This window comes from Xiphophorus couchianus, chromosome 2 (genome assembly GCF_001444195.1).
Source record: "Xiphophorus couchianus chromosome 2, X_couchianus-1.0, whole genome shotgun sequence".
In the NCBI taxonomy this organism is placed as follows: Eukaryota; Metazoa; Chordata; class Actinopteri; order Cyprinodontiformes; family Poeciliidae; genus Xiphophorus; species Xiphophorus couchianus.
The window spans coordinates 647,541-667,379 of record NC_040229.1 but is presented as its reverse complement, the minus strand read 5'-3'; the positions used below and the strand labels follow the sequence as shown (position 1 = coordinate 667,379).

The window sequence follows — 19,839 nt, the reverse complement described above, 5'->3', positions numbered from 1 at the left end:
ACTGACTCTGCTGGTCTAACACACACCTTTATTAAGAGAGAGTTAACCATTATTATTGCTATTATTATTATTATTATAACTCTTAACTGTAGTAGTAGTAACACTAAGGGACTGAACAGTTGGGGTTTTTTTTTTTTACAGAATTGGGAATAACAAAGATAGATAAATAAATCAAAATTGTATTAATTCTTGAAACAAAATTATTCAAGGAAAAAATCATTTTAGGAGTAGTTTTACTACACTGTACTTTTACTCGAGTAATATTATGAAGTACCGCAACGCTTACTTAAGTTACATTTCTCGATGCTTTCAATTTTTTGGTCTGTCTTATGATGTTATTGTATGTTATGTGAATCAGAAGTTATGACGAGTTACTTGAGCAGACTTTTTACCAAAAATATTTTCACTCTTACTTGAATATTCTCTTAAATGTATAAATTTTACTTTTACTATGTAAAAGCGAAACGTACTAAGTTAAAATATGTTGAAGTAGTGCTACTCTTACTTGAGTAAGATCTTGACACTGCTTAACTGTTGTTATTTTTGCAACAAAATGCCACTCACAATATGGCGGCGCCGTTGACCTGAAATGACGGGCTTGTTCAGAATTCACTCTTTTATATATTTATTAGTTTCTGTTTGGGCATTTTTATGTCGTCATTTATCAAGGTCAGCGACGACTGTTTTATATATGCATTTTTAATACATCAAAAAATACTGTTACAAAAACTATCGGTTATTTTCTGAGCTCCTCTTTTTTAACCTGTTCAAACGGTAGATGGCGATAAAGCGCTCTGATAAGAGTCACGAAGAAGAAGCATCGAGCTGTGATTGGCTGGTATTATTATCCAATGAGAAAACTGACACTTTCAAACTAGACTGGCGTTTCAACGCTTGTGTTGTTTTTTTATGGATTTTTGGCATTCCGTCCGAAGTCACGGTGGTTTAAAGTTTATGCTTTTGAACTAAAACTAAAGATCTTTTAAAATTCCTCCTGAAACATAAAATAGACTTGTCTTCTCCAAGGTAAGCTTTCTTAAGCGAATTTTTTTCTTTGAAATTGCCACAGTTACGCCGCATTAGCAACAGCCTAAATGTGTACGTTCAGTTACTTTTCAGTGTTTTAGCAACAGTTAAGCAGTAATACTTTTATAAACTTGTATGTTCAAACGTTTGAGTCAGTCTTCATTAAGTTTACTGACTCTGGACTAAGGGAGAGGTTAACAGCTCAATCTGGTCATCAGTTTAAAACTGTAGGGTGTCCGTCTATGTCCGCTACTGATTCTCTTTATAAGTTTTTCTCACACCACATTTTTACCAAATGAACACGTGCAAGTGATGATGTTATGTAAAACGTAATATATTTTCTTCTTTACTATTTTTAGAAAGCGTCTGACATGTTTTCTCCATGTTTAGTTACATATTTTACTATAGGACATACAGAGTTGGTATAAATTGTCCCCTTTCCTTTTCTTTTTTTTTTACCCGAGTTGTATTTTTTTTCTGTTTTTTATTTTTATTCTTTTGAGACCACATGTATTGAGAACAGCCTGTAAAGTTTTATGGAGTGGCTGTGGATAAGCTGGTCAACTGGTTTAGCCACAACGTTTAAAGTTTGTGCCACACCCACAACATAATGACCCCTTCAGATGGTTAAGCTTTATGGCTTTTTCCACTGATGGTTAAAAATCTAAAATCTGATTGTAATATTACCAACAACACTTATTTATTTTATGTATCTAAGATGAGCATCTCAGTGAGTTTTCTATGAATAATCTGAATTTTGTTTGCTCGCAGTATTTCAAAAATATTAGGAAACCATAATGTTGTAATGCTGAGTTGTCAAAATTAATTTCAACTAATCTATATTCTGCTCTCATTCTCCCTAGACTTAGGATTTTGCTTCCTAAGCTGACATAAAGTCTGTGGAAGTCAATCTGTGTCCAAATATTAGACTTAGACTGACTTTATTGTCATTTTGCATGCACAGGGTGTATACAGAACGAAATTTCGTTCTGTATATTGTATTAGCAGCTGAATTTGAATGAAAGGCACCTGAAATATAATCATGGTTTTTGGCAAATAATTTTGATTTTATTTTGTAGTCTCTTCAGTGGCCTTTGAATGTAAAAATATGCAAAATAACAGGTTTTCATACAAAGAAAAGGAAGCAGCATAAGATCAAACTGTATTAACAAACACCAAACTCTATTTTTTATTTATTAAACTTGTGGAATGGTGGGATTATATGTTTGTTAGATATTGGGAATAAAATTCACGTGTTTTTTGTGATTTTCTTTTCTTCCACAGAGAGCCTGCTTTAAGATTGTGAGAGAAAATGTGCTTAAAGCCACTCTAGTATTTTTTTTTCAGAAGAGGAAAGTCCTGTTTCAGTTTTCCTCAAAGCAAAACAAAGAAGTTGCTCTCTCATGGCTAATACCACAACAACTCAAGCCTCATACATCACAGTGGAACCACAGGCTGATGAATGCCTTGAAAATGTTCCACCTAGAGATCCTAAAGCTGTTGACTCTTCAAAGCTAGAAAATGCTGAGAATTTCACCTTACAGTTGGAGGAAGATGGTGCAGATGCTTTTGTCTCTTCCACTCCTGCTTCAAAGAATAGAACCAGTGATTTCCAGGCAAAGTCGTTGCTGTCGGGTGTCCAGTCTGCTTTAACCCCAGTCTTAAAAGATCTAAATATCTGGAATAAAAGCGCATCTCCAGAGCTTTTTAAACTTCGAAACAGTCCTAATTCTGCTGTTCCTTCTAATTTTGCTGCAAACTGTCAAAAATCAACCAGAGATTCAAGGACACAAAAGATTGGCGAAGATATCTCTATGATCAATGATGAATGCTTGCCAGAAGTTACTCTGTCCGATCTTACCTCAGATTCAATGTTGTACCTGACAATGAATGATTCAGTCTTCCCTGAAAGACAACATGCAACTCCTCAGCTTTATAGTAAAAAGACAAACACTTCAGATCATCAAAATAGCTTTTGTGCAAAGGTGGATGACTCTTTTCAGAACGCTATTTCATTCAGAGGGATTTGTAATGAGTATTTACAAGACATTACTCTCCTTGAAGTTACTCGGGCCTCTCCAGTTGGACACATGTCCTTCATGGACATTGAAGATGACAGAGCTACTTCTGATCATAGTGATCAAATTATGACAGAGAAATCGGACACAATCACGATTGAGGAACTCTCCAGCAAGAGCGGAAATTCTCCCCAGAGTTCAAGGCAAAACTCAATTAAGGCAGCCTTGGAGGTAACTCAGGATGTTACTTTGGAAAACAGCAAGTCTTCATCTGAATCCAGTGGACAAAAAGTGGAGAAATCTCAAAATCCAGTCAATAGCACTCAAGTTATTAATGTTACTCGTGATCTATGCTCCTCTTGTGATGCCTCTAACAGTGTCGACATCTCTTCCTCTGGCACAGAAAGATCAACCTATGAGGTTTGTCCTGAACCCAGAGGAAACCCTGATTGCATAGAGGCTGAGATGGTCACTAAGGAGTCGCAACAGAGCCCAGAATCAGAGACCGGTGGACAAAAACTAGAGATGTATCAGAGTTCAGACACACTCTGTATCCAAGCTATTAATATTACTCAAGAAAAAAACCCCGGCTGTGACACGCCTGTACAGACTGCACGCTTGCCTGCTGACATGGACAAATCCTCCCCCGAGTTGGAATCTGAACCCAAAGAAAAACTTGAAGAGCTGCCAACACGCTGTGACACCGAGTCAACCAACAAGGAGTCACAACAAACCCTGAAACCAGACATGTCTGCCAACGGTACATTTGCAGTTGAGCAGCCCTCTATACAGACCATTTCCATCGTCAATAACGAGACTCTAGATCTTCCACCAACCAACGTAAGCTATGCAAAAGATGTCAAGGAAAGCGGAGATCAGCAAACTTCTGTCGACTCTAAAACTGAAGCTTCCTTTGTTGTGCATCAGAGCAGCTCTGATGCAAAGGAAACCACATTTGCCGTAGGGCAGAATGCCACTGTTGACGGAGATCCTCTTCAAAAATCTAAACTCCAGATCGGTTCCGCCATAGAGAAAACTCCTGCTCCACTTGGTCAGTGGAACGGCACATTTGATTATAAGCTTCCCTCACAACTAAACGGCACGATAACTTTGGCAGAAATTAGCTCGAATGACAGTCATCAAAGTGCCTTGGGCAACTCCTCTACTTCCAAAGCAAGAAATGCAACAATTACCCTTAAAGATGGCTGTTCTGAAAACAACTCATCAAAACTCCAAACAAATGAAGCTGCAGCACCAGAAACCAAGAAGGACGGAAGCCCAAACATAACATTTGAAGCTGCAGAACCAGGAACCAAGAAGGACGGAAGCCCAAACATGACATTTGAAGCTGCAGAACCAGGAACCAAAAAGGACGGAAGCCCAAACATGACATTTGAAGCTGCAGAACCAGGAACCAAGAAGGACGGAAGCCCAAACATGACATTTGAAGCTGCAGAACCAGGAACCAAAAAGGACGGAAGCCCAAACGTGACATTTGAAGATGCAGTACCAGAAACCAAGAAGGACGGAAGCCCAAACATGACATTTGAAGCTGCAGAACCAGAAACCAAGAAGGACGGAAGCCCAAACATGACATTTGAAGCTGCAGAACCAGGAACCAAGAAGGACGGAAGCCCAAACATGACATTTGAAGATGCAGTACCAGAAACCAAGAAGGACGGAAGCCCAAACATGACATTTGAAGCTGCAGAACCAGAAACCAAGAAGGACGGAAGCCCAAACATGACATTTGAAGATGCAGTACCAGAAACCAAGAAGGATGGAAGCCCAAACATGACATTTGAAACTCCTCTACAGCCAGCCAATGTGTCCATATATCTTTCACAATCAGGTCTTTCTGATTTTGATGAGAGTTTGGTTTTAAAACCTCAGTGCTTGGCGTCTTCTACACCAATGGTGAGCATTAAAATGTTCACCTTAGAGACAAAGAGAGAGCCAGGCCACATCCTAGCAGCGCAGAAAAACCTTTATGGGAAAACACCTATTGAACCGTCAAACACCATCAAACCGTCAAACATTATTGGTGATCGTAAAACATTCTTCAAGCAGCCCACAGTTAAAAACCTTTATCCTTCCTCCAAAATTGCCTCTGAGTTGTTGAAACGTAATCCACCAGCGGCGGCAACAGGCCTGCTGGTGAAACGACAGAGACCAGACGGGGAGGCTGCGAAAAGTTCTGCTGCTCCAAAGGAACAGGAGGTAAAAACATTGGGTGCAGCTGAATTTGTAAAACAATTGCGTTGCTTTTGATTTTATCATTTTACTCAACTTTATGGATGTATCTTTATATGTCTGTGATCCTTTGTATTCCAGAAAAACTCAAATTCGTACAACCTGCGATCTTTAGGTGAGCAGTGATGCTTCTTGTTTTCAGAAATTCTTCTGCAGATTGAAATATTTTATTCAACCAACATCTGGTTTGCATTTGCTTTTACCCCCCTATTCTTATACATTTACAACAATGCATTGTCTTCTAAAGCGGTCTGTCATTGCCCTAAAAGATTTTGCTGGATGATAAATTGTCCTAGAAATTATTGCGATAAGCCAAAAATGTTGTAGTTGTGAGACCATTTTTAAGTAAAATCATGTAAATTCACCCTCTCAAAGACTAATAAGCTTTTATTTTGTGTGGGACACTTCACATTGGAACTGAAAGACATTTTAAATACCACAAATAAAATACAACAACCAAAAACAATGAATAAAAATGAAATTAAAAAACACACACACAACCAAAACCTTAAAAAAAATGGATTATGTATGTGTAAACAAAATTGCCCTTCAAAAAATATGTATCAGAATGGAAATTAGCAAGTTCGTTTTAAGTTATCAAGCGATTAATTAATTTTGTATTGTGACATACATCAGTGTAAATTTAGGTATGATGCAAATTAGATCCACTAGGCACTTCAGAAATAAAACAAACCTTGCAATTAATGCTGCTACTTTTCATAGAGGACTATGAAATTAAATTATTAAACTATTTTAAATTATTATTATTATTTACTAACCTCTGGCTCTCTGAAGGTAATAGTTGCACCATATTTTCTGAATTTTATTTGAATATAGATATGCACTACATGTTAAGGATTGCAATTTAAAAACATAATACAGAAATCATTGTCTTCATTCTCCTTTACACTTATACTCCACGTTGTGTCGGTCCATAACTTTCCAATAAAATACGCAGATGGTTTTGGGTTTAATGTGACCAAATGTGCAAAAATTACACATTTTTGAATATTTTAAAAAATGTTCCTCTGCTCCATTTGCAGCCTCCAAGCTGCCGCCCCCCTCTGGCTTGCAGAGACCTCAGGTGAGCGGCATTCCCATTGGCTTACCGAGGGCTACACCGAGTCTGAGAGCAGCTCCCTGCTCAAGCACAGAAAAACCAAGTGGACCTGCAGGTTTGTTCACACCTGGTCAGGCTGTTTGCTCCGCTTTGCTTAAAACTCAAACAAAAATACGCAGCAGACTGATGGCAGGTAAAGAAACCTGCAGCTTTTCTAATGCATGAATCAACCGTTTCATTTATAAAAATTTTAATGCCTTTGTTTTCTTTTATTAGCTTGCAGTTTTTTACACTGATGCACCAGTTGATTAGTTTGTAATCAGAATTTGGATTTTCTCCTGATTTGATAAACTCTATCACCAAATGAACTAAAGTTGTTTTTTGAATATTTCTGCTTCTTTTTTCTTTAAGATATTTTATATTTAACCCAAATAGTTTGGTTGTAAGTTTGGGGTTTCAGGTATTAGCTTTTTATGGGGGGGTTAAACTCCAGTTAACGATTAACTAACTCCAGTTAGTCCATAAAAAAACAACAACAAAGAAACTAAAACAACAACACAAATAATTCCCAAAGACTTCCACCTCCTATAATTTTTTTAAATACTCATAGACATTGTTTATGACTTTCTTATTTTTAAAAAGCTGGAAATAGAATACACGATTATTTCAGTAATCGATTAATCACAATTAATCGTTTCGGCCCTTTGAATACACATGAAACACTGAGAATTCACTGCTGCAGTTTCTTTCCTGTCTAATTAGTCTGTTTATTCTCCATTTAGCTGCCAACTTTGTCACGAAGATGGCACCAGGAAAGAGGCATCCTTTGGCTAAAGGAGACGTTTTGCCTGTGTCAAAGAGGAAGAAAACGGGTAAATATGGAAGTAAAGCTGCAGCACGTTGTGATATTTATGCAAATGTTGTGTAAAAGTGCCACACTTGGTGTTTACACAAACCTAGATAAAAATGTGTTGCATCATCTTTAACAAATAAAAGGTTATTCCTATTTTTAAAGTGCATTGAACTAGTTTGTCAATACAACAATAAGTAACATTTATTCTTACTGATCCAGTCTGGATTTAGAGGAACTCAGTGTTTCGGCTGTTTTACAATTTTCCGGAAGTTTGTTGCAGATTTGTGGTGCAAAGAAACCGCAAAAAAAAAAAAAATTCTTGTATTCACAAATCTTGATTATAGTTTTTAGGGAAACTAATTTCCACATTCTTGCTGAAGAACTGAGAATAACTAGAAGTTATTCTCACTAATCCTTTTAGATGCCAGCACAACTGAAGCTCCCGTATCCGTCGGCGCCGCCAGCGGGGTAAAGACGGGGAAACAGCCCACAGCCGGCCACAGATCTGCCCTGGATAAATCCTCCAGAACTGGTCGGGAACTTGGTTCTGATGCATAACAAGCAGCAACATAGAGTAGATTTAACAATCTGAGCCGTTTCTCACGTGTTTTTCTTCTCCAACTTTCAGATGCTGCAGCTGCTAAAACTGCAGCATCATATGATGTCATCGGCAGGGGGAGGGGCTTAAAACAGCCGGCAGCCAATCCCAGAGCTAACCATGTTAAACCACAAAGCCAGGGTAAGATGACCATAATATGATTTCATGTATTTATGGATAACTCCTGATTGATTGTCACATGTTCACTCCATGTCAAGAATGTGAACATTTCTGTTTGGATTTCATTTCAGTTTCTTAATGTCACCTGGTGATGGAGAAGCAAACACTGTACAATAAAACCAGATATTTTTGTTTTATTTCACTTTTATATACACAGCTTGTCTCACTGAGACCTAAGATCTCATTTACAAGAGAATCCTGAAATAAAAAAAACCCTCAAACACAGTAATAATACAAGTTATTTGTTTAACTGAGTAAAATTTATTAGCTATTAAGATAAACAAGAGCAAAGTTCATAAGAAGATTTCTCATTTTGTTCCCCAATGGATAACAAAATGAGTTAAAATTGCGAGCAGGACTGTAACACGTCTGTTCATATTGATAATTATTGTTAAGGGGTTTTTTGTTTTGTTTTAAATATCAGAATTAATGCTAAACTGGTGGCGTGAATCTTCTTTTATCCACAGTTTTCCATTTATTCTTAAGCAGTTACTCCTCAGGTTGTTGCTAGGTAACCAAAGAGTGAGTTAGTTGCTAGGTAACCAGAGAGTGAGTGAGTCAGTTAATTACACCAACCTTGCTTAGCTAACGTGAGAGGTTGAGCAGCTAAAGCCGTTCATCTGCCTACATCTCCCAGAATGCTTTGCGGTTCTGGATTGGAGTTCAGCAAAATTATTGAATATTCTATCAGGCGTATCATTTATTGATATTGATCACGTGTCTCCTACAACATACTGAGAACTCTGAAAAGTTGATTCTGGAAAATGTAACTAATTTTAAGACTATGTGGAAACCGTGAACTTTCCTAAAAATCTAATTATCAGCATCCTCTACTAAATCACTGCTCCGACATTATTAATGTGAGGAATTTTCTGACAGAAAAACATTTTTTATTTTGTCTCCTTTCTCTTGACTCCAGGTTGCACCAAATGTGAACATCTGTCACAAGAAATAGAAAGGTTAAAGGAAGGTAACATGTCATTTTACTCTGCATTTTATGTTAACCCTTTGAGAGATTTAACACATTTTTCTAAGTTAAAAATCAACAATATTAAATACTCATTTGTTTTTAAATGTTTATTGATACTGGGATTTCTTCTGGTGTTTTTTCCTTACAGTGCTTCGCAAGCATAAAATACCACTGAACGGCTGAAGGTTTCCATAATTTTAAAAAATAGTGAAAGTTTTATAACTTTTTGTTGCTTTTGATTAAATGTGGATTTATAAAATGAACAAGAATAAATGTCTATGATTAACTAAAGGACACGATGTTTGTTTTTTCAACAGTTTAAGGATTTACAAAGTCTTAATTTCTTCTTGTAAGTGAAGTGTGCATCTGCAACTTTTACTTATCAAACTGAATATTTCTAACATTGTGCTGATCTTTATTTTTGAAAACTCAAAATAATCTTCCATGTATTATCAACACTAAAGTATTGACTTCAGAGGAAAGAACAATACATACTTGCAGAATTAGGCCAACTCAAACTTTTTTGTACTTATGGAAATTAAAATCTGCTAATTGAAAAATAAAGAGCATTTTTTTTCAAGTTTGAAAGTTCTTGTTAGATTTTTTTTATATATATTTTAACGAGAAATCATTTAAAAAAAAATTCATTTACATCAAGTTTCCATCACTGGAATCGTATAAACTAAGTCTGAATTATTTATTTCTCTAGACGCAGTGTAGAGAATTATGTATAAATTAAAAATATGGGATGTTAAAAATAGGTGATTATTTGTTTGAGTTGCCTTGCAGATTTAAAAAGCATCTACTTCATATTAATTTGAACCTCTTTAAAAAATCAGCAACAGGGTATAGTACTTAAATTGAGTTTTATTAAACTCGCGAATTAAATGATATGAGGGTTGAATTTTATTTATTTATTATTTTTTTTATTTGGTACAAGCATCATTCTTGTCCGAACTCCTAACCAGTTGGTGGCGGTAATGCACCACATCGTTGTTAACTACCAAAATAAATCTCTGAAGAAGAAACTCAAGGAAGGAAGAAGAAGCGCTGATTCTGGACCTCATTTTAACGAACTGGTTCCGGCTATGGATGGGTAAGAGTTTTCACATTAGTGAGGAAATATGACCGCAGAGTAAATATTTTTGTGCTTATTTGTTTTTTATACTTGAAGGTTTAACTTCCCCAGTGTCGAGCAATAGTTAACATAATCCTCCGATGTGAATACATCCCAAATAAAGCCTGGTTTAAAGAAAAATCCTACCTTTTAAAAATTATTTTAGATGGACTAAATACAATATGACTGGTTTTAAGCGCAACGAGCAATAACGGCCTGAGGGGCCAGGGTCTAAAAAGTGTAACAGTTGCGACAACAATATGTTGTATGTTGATTTTAACTGATTGTTCTGTCAATATATTCATAGAAGACGCCATCGTGCGGGAAAGTGAAACATGGTGACTTGTTGCAGATTTATTTTAAATCCTAAGCTGGAAATGCAGAAAATATTGAATAAATTCACTTTTAAGAAGGTCAACGAACCCAGTGGCGGATTTAGAAACTGGTGAGGTAAGAGTTTCAGTGCTGGACCTCCTCTGTGAAAATCTATGTAAAGATGGACAACAAAAAAGTATTTATAGTCCCACTGTCTCTTGGAAGTTTTATGTACAAATGCCATTTAGTTATTTCACAATTATGTTATTTGCATTTTTCAAATAAATGTCATTTATTTCAATAAACATGTATTTAAAAATCAAATGACAATTTGCAAGTAAATTTCTACCTTTTTCTGTCTGAAGACATCATTTCTAAGTATTAAATCAGGTAAAACACTTATTACCTGAGAAGTTTCTTTCTAAATTTTACTTTTTAATCTTGATTAACTTCTTGGACTACTACTTTTTATTTTTACTTGGGTGAAAATAAGCCAGAATATCGGAGTTTGGATATCTACTGCTGTCGATCGACTTTGCAGGTTCATCAAACCCGCTGTCCTTGGAATTATAATTATATTTAAATAACCTTCAAATTAAATATTGCCTAATCAATATTTAATTTGAAGGCTTTCAGACAAAAAAAAAGTTTGTTTTTATAAGGATAATTCTGAAAACGTAAAATTTGTGGCGATGGCAAGCCTCTACTGCACTTAACAAACCTGAAGTTGGCTTCCGATTTGGGAATTGTCCTTTATCGAGCTTTATTGAACATTCACAAATGAATTTAAGCTTTCATAAATCATAGTCTGACAAATAGTACAAATCTGTAAATAAAACTAGAAACAGTCCTGAATAATTGTGCTCCTCTGGTGTCACGTATCGCATTTATGGACCAGCAACCCACCTGAAATATAACCTGGAGTGTTTAATCTTTTTGTGTCTGCAGGCTTGAAGCTGCTACAGTGGACCATTTTAAGGCAGGCATGGTCCTCAGTGGTGCCGGTGATGCTCTGGGCTACAGGGGCGGGACCTGGGAGTTTAATTATGTTGGACCAGATATCCACCAGGTCAGTTCTCTTAAGACCTTTATAACACGGGACTGGGTACTTATGAACCATTATAACCAGCAGCCTAATAGTTTTAGGTACGGATGCAAACAATTAATCAACTTTCAGTTAATAGTGGATTAATGCCTTTTTTTAAGTTAAAATTTCTTTCAAAATTACTTTTAATAACGTCCTCTTGCACCTGCTTTTAGTGTTGTAGTTTGGCCGCCATCCAGCAGAGGGCGCCGCTGGGCATCCTTAATTGAGCGGAGCCATTGGCCACACCAGGAGGGAGTTTGGTTTGGAAAGAAATATATACTTTATGCGGTTCTGTTTTTAAATATAAACACCGACAAACTCCTTAAGTAACCACATTAATAGCCTCATTCAGCCGATCTGCATGACAAAGCAATGCCAACTTCAAAAATTACTTCAAAAATTAAAAATACATGAAGTTTAGTTTTGATTTGTGGCAAGTGAATCAGAAAACAGTGAGTCAGAAAATACTTCAGGAAGTAGATGACAGGTTCTTTTGGTTATTTTTCTCATCTTTAGGAGCTGCGGGAGCTTGGTGGGTTGAAAAAAATCACTGTCCAGCTTCCTGAATGGCCGGTGAGCGACGACACAGTCCTGCATCTTGCAACAGCTGAAGCTCTGATAACAGGTGAGTTATCAGAACACCCAGTCAAATATGTTGTTTTGCTGACTGACTGCAGCTCACCTTCTTCTAGATCTTCAGCTAAATCTAATTTAACTTTTGCGTTGATTTGATTTTCTGCCCTATTGACACTCTGTATAACAGAACAATGGATACCGGAAATTGAACTTCACCTTTTCTCTGATAATATTGACCTTGTGTGAAGATAATTAAATATTTTTAAAGGGAAAATATTATGTAAAATTCACCTTTTTCATGTGTTTGTACTTTTAAAAAAATACCCAGCTGTTTTTTTGCAATAAGTTAATGTTTTTGGTGTCTGGAAAATGAGTCATTTCAGAAATTGCCCGAATGGAATGCCATATTTGACTTCCACTGCATCGTTACCTAGCAACCCCCACAGAGTTCCGGTCGACACCTAGCAACCCAAACTGAGCTCAAGCGCATTTGGTTAGCTGATTTTACTGCTGTATGCCTGATGGAAAAGACAATTGTTTTGTTGTTGACTTATCATATAGAAACCACTTGCTGCATTATTGTTGGTTGTGTAGGAGGCTCTACTTCTGCTTTTCAAGGATATACAGTTGTATGGCTGCACATCTGTTTACAGCCATTTTCACATGCGAATGTAAACGTTGAGTTTGGCGGCGTGGCCAACATCAGCTTTTTTGGATTTATAGTGATGAGGCATTAGATCAGTTCATTCTGAAAGGAACTTAAAATAGCCAGAAGTGAGGAGACTAAAATCGAATTATCTACGAATGATTTTGTGTAAAAAATGTAGTGAACATGTTTTGCATAGCTCACTACTGACTTCAAATTGAGCAAACGTTTGTGTTCCTTGCAGGAAAGACCGAGGAGAAGCTTCTGGATGAAGTGGCTTTTTGTTATGTGAAGGGGATGAAAGACATGAGTGGAAGGGCTCCTGGAAATACCACTATTTTTAGTAGGTTTTAATTATGAAATTATATCATGTCCTCTTGTAGCAGAGATATTTAGAACTGAATATACTCTTAGATGTAAACAGACTGAAGCCTGGAGAGCAAGGGGGATACAGAGTGTCGTATAACAACCGGGGTGCCGGCTGTGGAGCCGCCATGAGGGCCATGTGCATCGGCCTGAGGTAAGACAAATCTCTGGGACTTCTGCACTTAATCTTTGAAGAGTTTGGGTATCTAAAGTCTAAAATATTTCAGGTTTCATACCAGAATTGAAGCTGAATTGTACAAGAAAAGTGATTTGCTATCCTTGAAAAAGCTTGGATTTCTGTTGGGTGTTTTTTTTGGCTGATTTCTCTATAAAGTGTTTGATAGTCAAACTGCACAGTTTCGCAATAAAGTGCAAACCAATGTTTGTTTAACAGACCAGATATGTTCATACACCTAATAAAAAGACACAAACATTTTTAAAATTAAATTAGACCTCTCTTGTTTTATGTCATTTATAATTTCCTAAATTTTTTCTATTTGCTAAATCCCAGAAAACATTTTTTTCAGATTTCTTTGTGACTCTTTGTATGTTGTGTCATTTACCTAAACACAATCTGTTTGGATTCTTTATTTTTTATCTGTTTGGACTTATTGATTTGTGTAATTGAAATAAAGGTCGGCTTATATTTATATGTTAAACAACATTATTGAAATTGCAGGATTTTTTAAAATTAAATTAGTGTTTTGTTCTCGAACCAGTAAAGTGTTATATTTAGTTATATTTTAGTTTACCTTGTCCCTGCTGTAGAATGTCGATAGTATCACAAGACATTATTAACAACGGTGAATTAAATCTGTCTTTTTTTGGTTCACTTGTATTGTTTTTATCTTCAAAATGCTTCTGGAAAAGACTTAAAACTTACTTTGAAAATGCTTGAAAAGTGATTGAATTTACTGTGGAAAAAGTGTAAAAATGATGCGTTGGATCACAAAACCAGTTGGTTTTTGAAGTTGCACTGGAGCCATTTAAAAAAAAATTTATTTTCACTTTTGAGATCTGTGACATATCCTCACCAAATAAACCCTGATTCTGCTTTATTTTACACTCCAGGTATCCAAACCCTGACCAGCTGTCTTCTCTGGTGTTTGTTGCCGTGGAGACAGGCAGGATGACTCACCATCAGCCAATCGGTTACCTGGGATCCGTTGCGTCGGCACTTTTCGCTTCCTACGCCATCCAGCGGCGGCCGCTTGAGTCCTGGGGTGTGGGTCTGCTGGAAGAGGCCTGTCCCATAGCCAAGAAAGTTATTACAGACAGCGGCTTCGCTGTGGAGGAGAATTTGAAGGATTGGGACTCCTTCTCTAAGCACTGGAAGCGGTACAAGCTTCTGAATTTAGTTTTCTATTGTGAGGCTGTGCTGATGTTCGATTCAATTACGATTAGATTAAAACTGGTTCCATTCGACTAATAACGTCCGTTTAGAGGGGTTCCCAAACTCAGTCCTCGAGGGCCGGCATCCTGCGTGTTTCAGTTCTCTCCCAGGTTTAATGCACCTGGATCCAATGATGGCTCGTTAGAAGGCCTAAGAAGAACGTTGACATGCTGAAAAGGTTGTTGGTACCACCAGGGAGACAACTAAAACGTTCTGGATGCCGGCCCTCGAGGACCGAGTTTGGGGACCTCTGGTTTAGACGTTATATCAGTGTTGTAGTTTTGCCGCCATCCAACAGAGGGCGCCGCTGGTCGTCTTTAAGCGGAACTAGCTGGTACAAGATGGCGGAGGGATACTAGGACAGTAGAGAAACGGTCGGAACAGAGTCCGACGTGGGATGTAAAACGCACTTTAGTCGGTTCTTTCCTGAAATATAAACTCTTGACATGCTCCTTAAGTTGTTTTGAAATATAAATATCGGACAAACTTCTCAGGTTTCACCTTAATGGCGCTTATTAAGCCGAGGTGCACAACGGAACAGCCGCAACGTCTCATTAAATTATTTTGCTGCTAAGGCATATATGACAAAAAAGCTTAAGGTATGACGCAGACAAATTGTAGCATGATGGAAAAAATCATTAAAATGTCTCACTTTATGGGTCATTAAATGTTTCAAATATTTAATTCTTTTAACATTTTTATTTTTCTATTCAGCAACCTAAGAGGTTCCTGTTTTGTTACGTTTTATAAATATGTTTAAGTTTAATAATTTTCTGTTTATTTGGTCAGTATGGAATAAAGCTGGCAAAATTACTGAACTATAATGATATGCTTGTTTTAAAAAAAATCTGTATATTATGAAAAATCGAGCCGTTCATGTTATGGAAAAATGGTCAAACTTGGTACTAGAGAAAACACTACAAGAAAGAATGGCTGCTTATGAAGTAGATAAGTTGAATCCATTTCAGATTAACTCATTAATCCATATTTTGCATTTCAAGTTTGAATATAATTGATTCTTAATTGGGTTGTAAACATCAGTAAGCTTTTCTCTCTGTCCTCAGGTACCTGGATCTGCGGGGAATCTCTGACGGAAAGGGGCCGGTGACCTGGCCCGACCCCTACGGTGTGGCTGAGAGGGATGAAGCCTATAAGAGCTTCAGTCTGTCTGGCTGGGGGGGGTCCTGTGGCCATGATGCTCCCATGATAGCGCTGGATGCCTTACTGGGAGCCGGTTCAGACTGGGAGGAGCTGATGAACAGAGCTGCTTTCCATGGAGGTCAGTGGTTCAGCCCTAATACCACTTTTAAAGGAGTCAATTAAACAGATTTTAAACCTCTAGACTATTGTTTCACTCTTTCCTTAGTTGCATGAGTCGACTTTATTAGCTGAGGGAGACATTTTGAATTGGAGGTTTGAAACTTGAACACAAATGGCTGTTTGAACATGGACAAAACTGATTTTGACCATGTTGAAACTGGTAGAATCTGGAATCAGTGGGGTTGATTCATCCAATTTTGTTGCATGTTTCTCCCTCTAACTCTTAGATTTTACAATATTTCATATGAAGACATGAGGATGGCTTAAATATGTTTTTATGGCGTTATACCTTTGTGGTTTTGTCCAGGTGACAACGACAGCACAGCTGTGATCGCCTGCTGCTGCTGGGGTCTTCTCTACGGCACCAAAGGGGTTCCTAAATGCAACTACTCCAGACTGGAGTACCGGGATCGTCTGGAGCGCTGCGCTGAGCAGCTTTACACTTTATCGCACTAAAAACACATGTTTCTATTCTATCTCTGTTTTCGGTTAGTTAAATCAGTGCTTAAGTGGTAGCAAATCTGAAGTCTATAAAAATATATACAATATAAAAATAGTAAATGCATATTTATACTCTAATAATTTGTGGGTGATTAGGTATAGGTTATATATTACACAAATCAAAGCTTCTAAATGTAAAGAAATGTGCCACGAACGCTGCAAAAAACCCACACCACTGATTTTATTTTCCTCAGGATTCATAGATGAATCCAGATGTTTGAAGCAGAAACCAGAATCACTTAATTTGTGATCAGTTCAGTCAGAATCTCCCCCGTCTTAACGTATCGCTCCACCAGAGGGCGCTGAGCTGATGGAAAATAAAAAAAACAGATTATGGACTTTCAGAAATGCTTAGTTGGACATTGATGGTGCCTTTTAAGAAACTGTTGTTCTGTTTTCACTGAATCATCGTCAGGCAGTGACCGAATGTATCTAAAAACTGTAACCATAAATATTCTAGCAGCTTGCACAAAGACCAGGAATATTTAACATGCACTGGATATTTTTTGTTTAAAAATGCTTTCAAATTAGCAATTCACTTAAATATTTAGTTTCATTCTTCAAGCTTTTGTTGGCTTTTCCAGCTCTACAATATATTAACAATTGAAAGTTTATTCCTAACTAATTTGGATTAGTAATATAATTTATAGCTAAAATCTACTTTAGAAATGGAATGTATGGAAATGACCTAAATATAAATTTTTATTTTTTTTTATAATTTCACTCTGAAATCATGTTAATGCTGCTTCCTACTCTTGTAGACTCTTGATACTGCTGATTTTTTGATGCTATTTTTTTGCAACCCTGAGAGACGGCCATGACTTTTAGACCAACACTTGTGCATTCACTTTAATACTGTATCTGGGGTAAAATTACCTTCACTTGCCTTGATATATGAATCATAAAGAACCTTGTTATCCTGTAGTGAATCGGCTGTTTTACTTCATCAACCAAATGGCTGCAAAAATATCCTTCAGTCGGATTGGCTAAACCTTTCAAAATGGCTGCCATGTTGACTCTGAGGAATGAAAGATGGGAATGTATAAAAGCTGCATGAATGCCAGTGAAGTGTTGGAAACAAACACTTTTGTAATTTTTGTTCTATGCAAATAAACTAAGTTCAGCTCCCTTATATTTCTTTACTTCTTCTTTGTCACTAAGCAGAAAGCAGATTCTCTTTGCTTATCACTCATTTACATGCAGATTATTACAGTAACCAGGGATGGGAGGAGTACCCAAAAATTGCTTTAAAGTAAGAGTAGCACTACATCGAACATATTTTTACTCAAGTAAAAGTAAAAAGTATCTAAAATAAATTACTCAAGAGTAAAGTGTTTGGTTAAAAGCTATTCAAGTAACTCATTAAACAACTATTTAATATTTAGAAATTACATAATAGACATGGAAATGTGGAAAATAATTCATATTAATTACAAAATAAAAATCTGGAAAAATAAATATTTTTCCAAATCAGTTTGTCTCTATATCAAACTTTAAAAACTAGCTAAAGGTGTTTTTGTCAGGTGAAATTAAGGTTAGAACAAGCTTATCATTCAGTAGAGTTACAGCGGGTAGAGACATTTTACCAGTGGTGGAGAAAGTACTCAAAAAATGTACTTAAGTAAAAGTACAAATACACAAGCAAAAATGTACTCAAGTAAAAGTCAAAGTACCACATTAACATTTTACTTAAGTAAAAGTAAAAAAGTACTGGCTTTTAAAAATACTTAAGTATTAAAAGTAAAAGTACTTGCTGAATACATAACCTAATCGCTAATATCATTAAGTGTGCCGATAGTATTTAATTTGAATACATCATAAATGTGCCATTTTAATAAACAATGTCACAGATTAAACATGTTCTTATTGTGTTTATTCTCTGTAAGAGTTTAGACTTAGATATGTGATTCTATGCATCATAATTTCAGGGATGGAAACATCTTATTTCCTGTCCTAACGTAGCATGAACTTCATTAGTGACATTTATTTAGAAAGAAATCCAACTGAAAGGGGATGGAACGAAGGTGTGGGGGGGAAGACATGCAATCGAGGAGCCACGTAGCAGAGTTGTAGTCAAGACCACTGAACACGAGACCAAGACCAGCGCCCTGCGCTACATGACACAATAAAATGAAGTGCACCTATCAAAATTGGTTCTCAGATTGATCTGAAAGATCCACATTTCCATAAAAACACCTAGATATAAATACTTAGAGCTGAAATATATTTAACCAGTATCAATTACAACTCATTTCATTCTGTTTTGCTTTCATCGCTGTGCTACAATCCGCAGAGGTCGCCTGCCATCCCTGTAAAAATAACGCCCTGGGCGGTTGCCCATATTGCCCATGTCAGAAACCACAACTGTCTGCACCATTAAACCATGAAACATAGCAATTAACTGTAATTGCTATGTTACAATTACAGTTGTAATTGTAACATTACAACAACACTATGAACACTGTCCAACGGCGCAACAAGCAGAAGGAGCACCATGACTGTTCTCATCCTCCCTCCCACTGCATGTTTGCCACCATGACAGGAGACAAAATCAATCAATGAGCATGCTCTGTGTTCATACGTTCAACTTTTACTTATTCGGCAATTAAATAAATGTGTGTGTGTATATATATATATATATATATATATATATATATATATATATATGTATAGCTATATATAGCTATTGCAGTGTATACAAGAACAAAGAACGGCTCTCAGTGAGGCTTCAGTCCCATCAACCTTAGTAAAGATCCGTCCAGAAGAATCGGATCGTTCCTGAATCCACACAATAATTCAGTGCATGAGTGACAACTTTTTTTCATCGCAGATGCAACATGTGTCTCAGTACAGCTAGCTTTGCTAGCATCACGTCCACAGATCTTACCTTTCTTTAAGCTTTCCTTCCAAGTGACGCTAAAAGTTGGACAAAGTCCCACCGTCTGTGAAAGCGAAGCGCTGCTGGTTTTACATGTCGTCATATCTTATGATTTATGCAGCTATTATCGATTAGTTAGACATCTTCTCCCGCTCAGAGGAAACCACTGCGCATGTCTGGAGCTCCGCGTGCTAGTAAAGGGGGAGGCGATGTGTGACAACAGACACTAAGTCACGTTATTGCTTGGATTTTACGGCGCCACCTTAAAGTCCCTGAACTTCATATTTTAACGGACAAAAAGAGAGCAGTGCGACTTGGATGTAACGAGTAACGCGACACGTTTGTAGAAATGTAGTGAAGTAGAAAGTACAGATACTTACTGTAAAATGTAGTGGAGTAAAAGTAGAAAGTACCCATTATTAAATCTACTTAAGTAAAGTACAGATACATGAAAATTGTACTTAAGTACAGTAACGAAGTACTTGTACTTCGTTACTTCCCACCAATGCATTTTACTACAGGTAAAAGTATCGATACCTCATAATAAAATTACCCAAGTCAAAGTAATAATACATTTAAAAGTAAAGTTCCTCTAAAGTGTTACTCAAGTAAATGTAATTGTGGAGATAATATTATCTTTCCGTGTTTTACTCTCGTTTGCTAAACTAATAAAAACGTTTGC

General features: G+C 36.7%; 2 protein-coding genes across 3 annotated transcripts; both read left to right on the top strand.

The window, feature by feature from the left end:
• The first annotated feature begins 855 nt into the window (after nucleotides 1–855).
• LOC114136595 (uncharacterized) lies at nucleotides 856–9,252 on the top strand. 2 transcript variants are annotated; one of them, XM_028004663.1, is made up of 10 exons: nucleotides 856–1,026; nucleotides 2,311–4,787; nucleotides 4,839–5,264; nucleotides 5,379–5,412; nucleotides 6,341–6,472; nucleotides 7,140–7,229; nucleotides 7,632–7,742; nucleotides 7,839–7,949; nucleotides 8,908–8,958; nucleotides 9,107–9,252. In XM_028004663.1, the coding sequence occupies exons 2-10, from the start codon at nucleotides 2,430–2,432 to the stop codon at nucleotides 9,139–9,141; spliced, it is 3,348 nt and encodes a 1,115-aa protein (XP_027860464.1). In that variant the 5' UTR covers nucleotides 856–1,026; nucleotides 2,311–2,429; the 3' UTR covers nucleotides 9,142–9,252. The 2 variants fall into 2 exon arrangements, with proteins under 2 accessions (XP_027860464.1, XP_027860456.1); XM_028004655.1 differs by having other exon boundaries at nucleotides 857–1,026; nucleotides 2,311–5,264.
• A 663-nt stretch (nucleotides 9,253–9,915) lies between these two features.
• Nucleotides 9,916–17,411, top strand: LOC114133640 (protein ADP-ribosylarginine hydrolase-like). Its single transcript, XM_027999693.1, has 8 exons — nucleotides 9,916–10,054; nucleotides 11,339–11,459; nucleotides 11,994–12,102; nucleotides 12,944–13,042; nucleotides 13,114–13,219; nucleotides 14,137–14,403; nucleotides 15,523–15,737; nucleotides 16,086–17,411. The coding sequence occupies exons 1-8, from the start codon at nucleotides 9,939–9,941 to the stop codon at nucleotides 16,232–16,234; spliced, it is 1,182 nt and encodes a 393-aa protein (XP_027855494.1). The 5' UTR covers nucleotides 9,916–9,938; the 3' UTR covers nucleotides 16,235–17,411.
• Nucleotides 17,412–19,839: the final 2,428 nt, after the last annotated feature.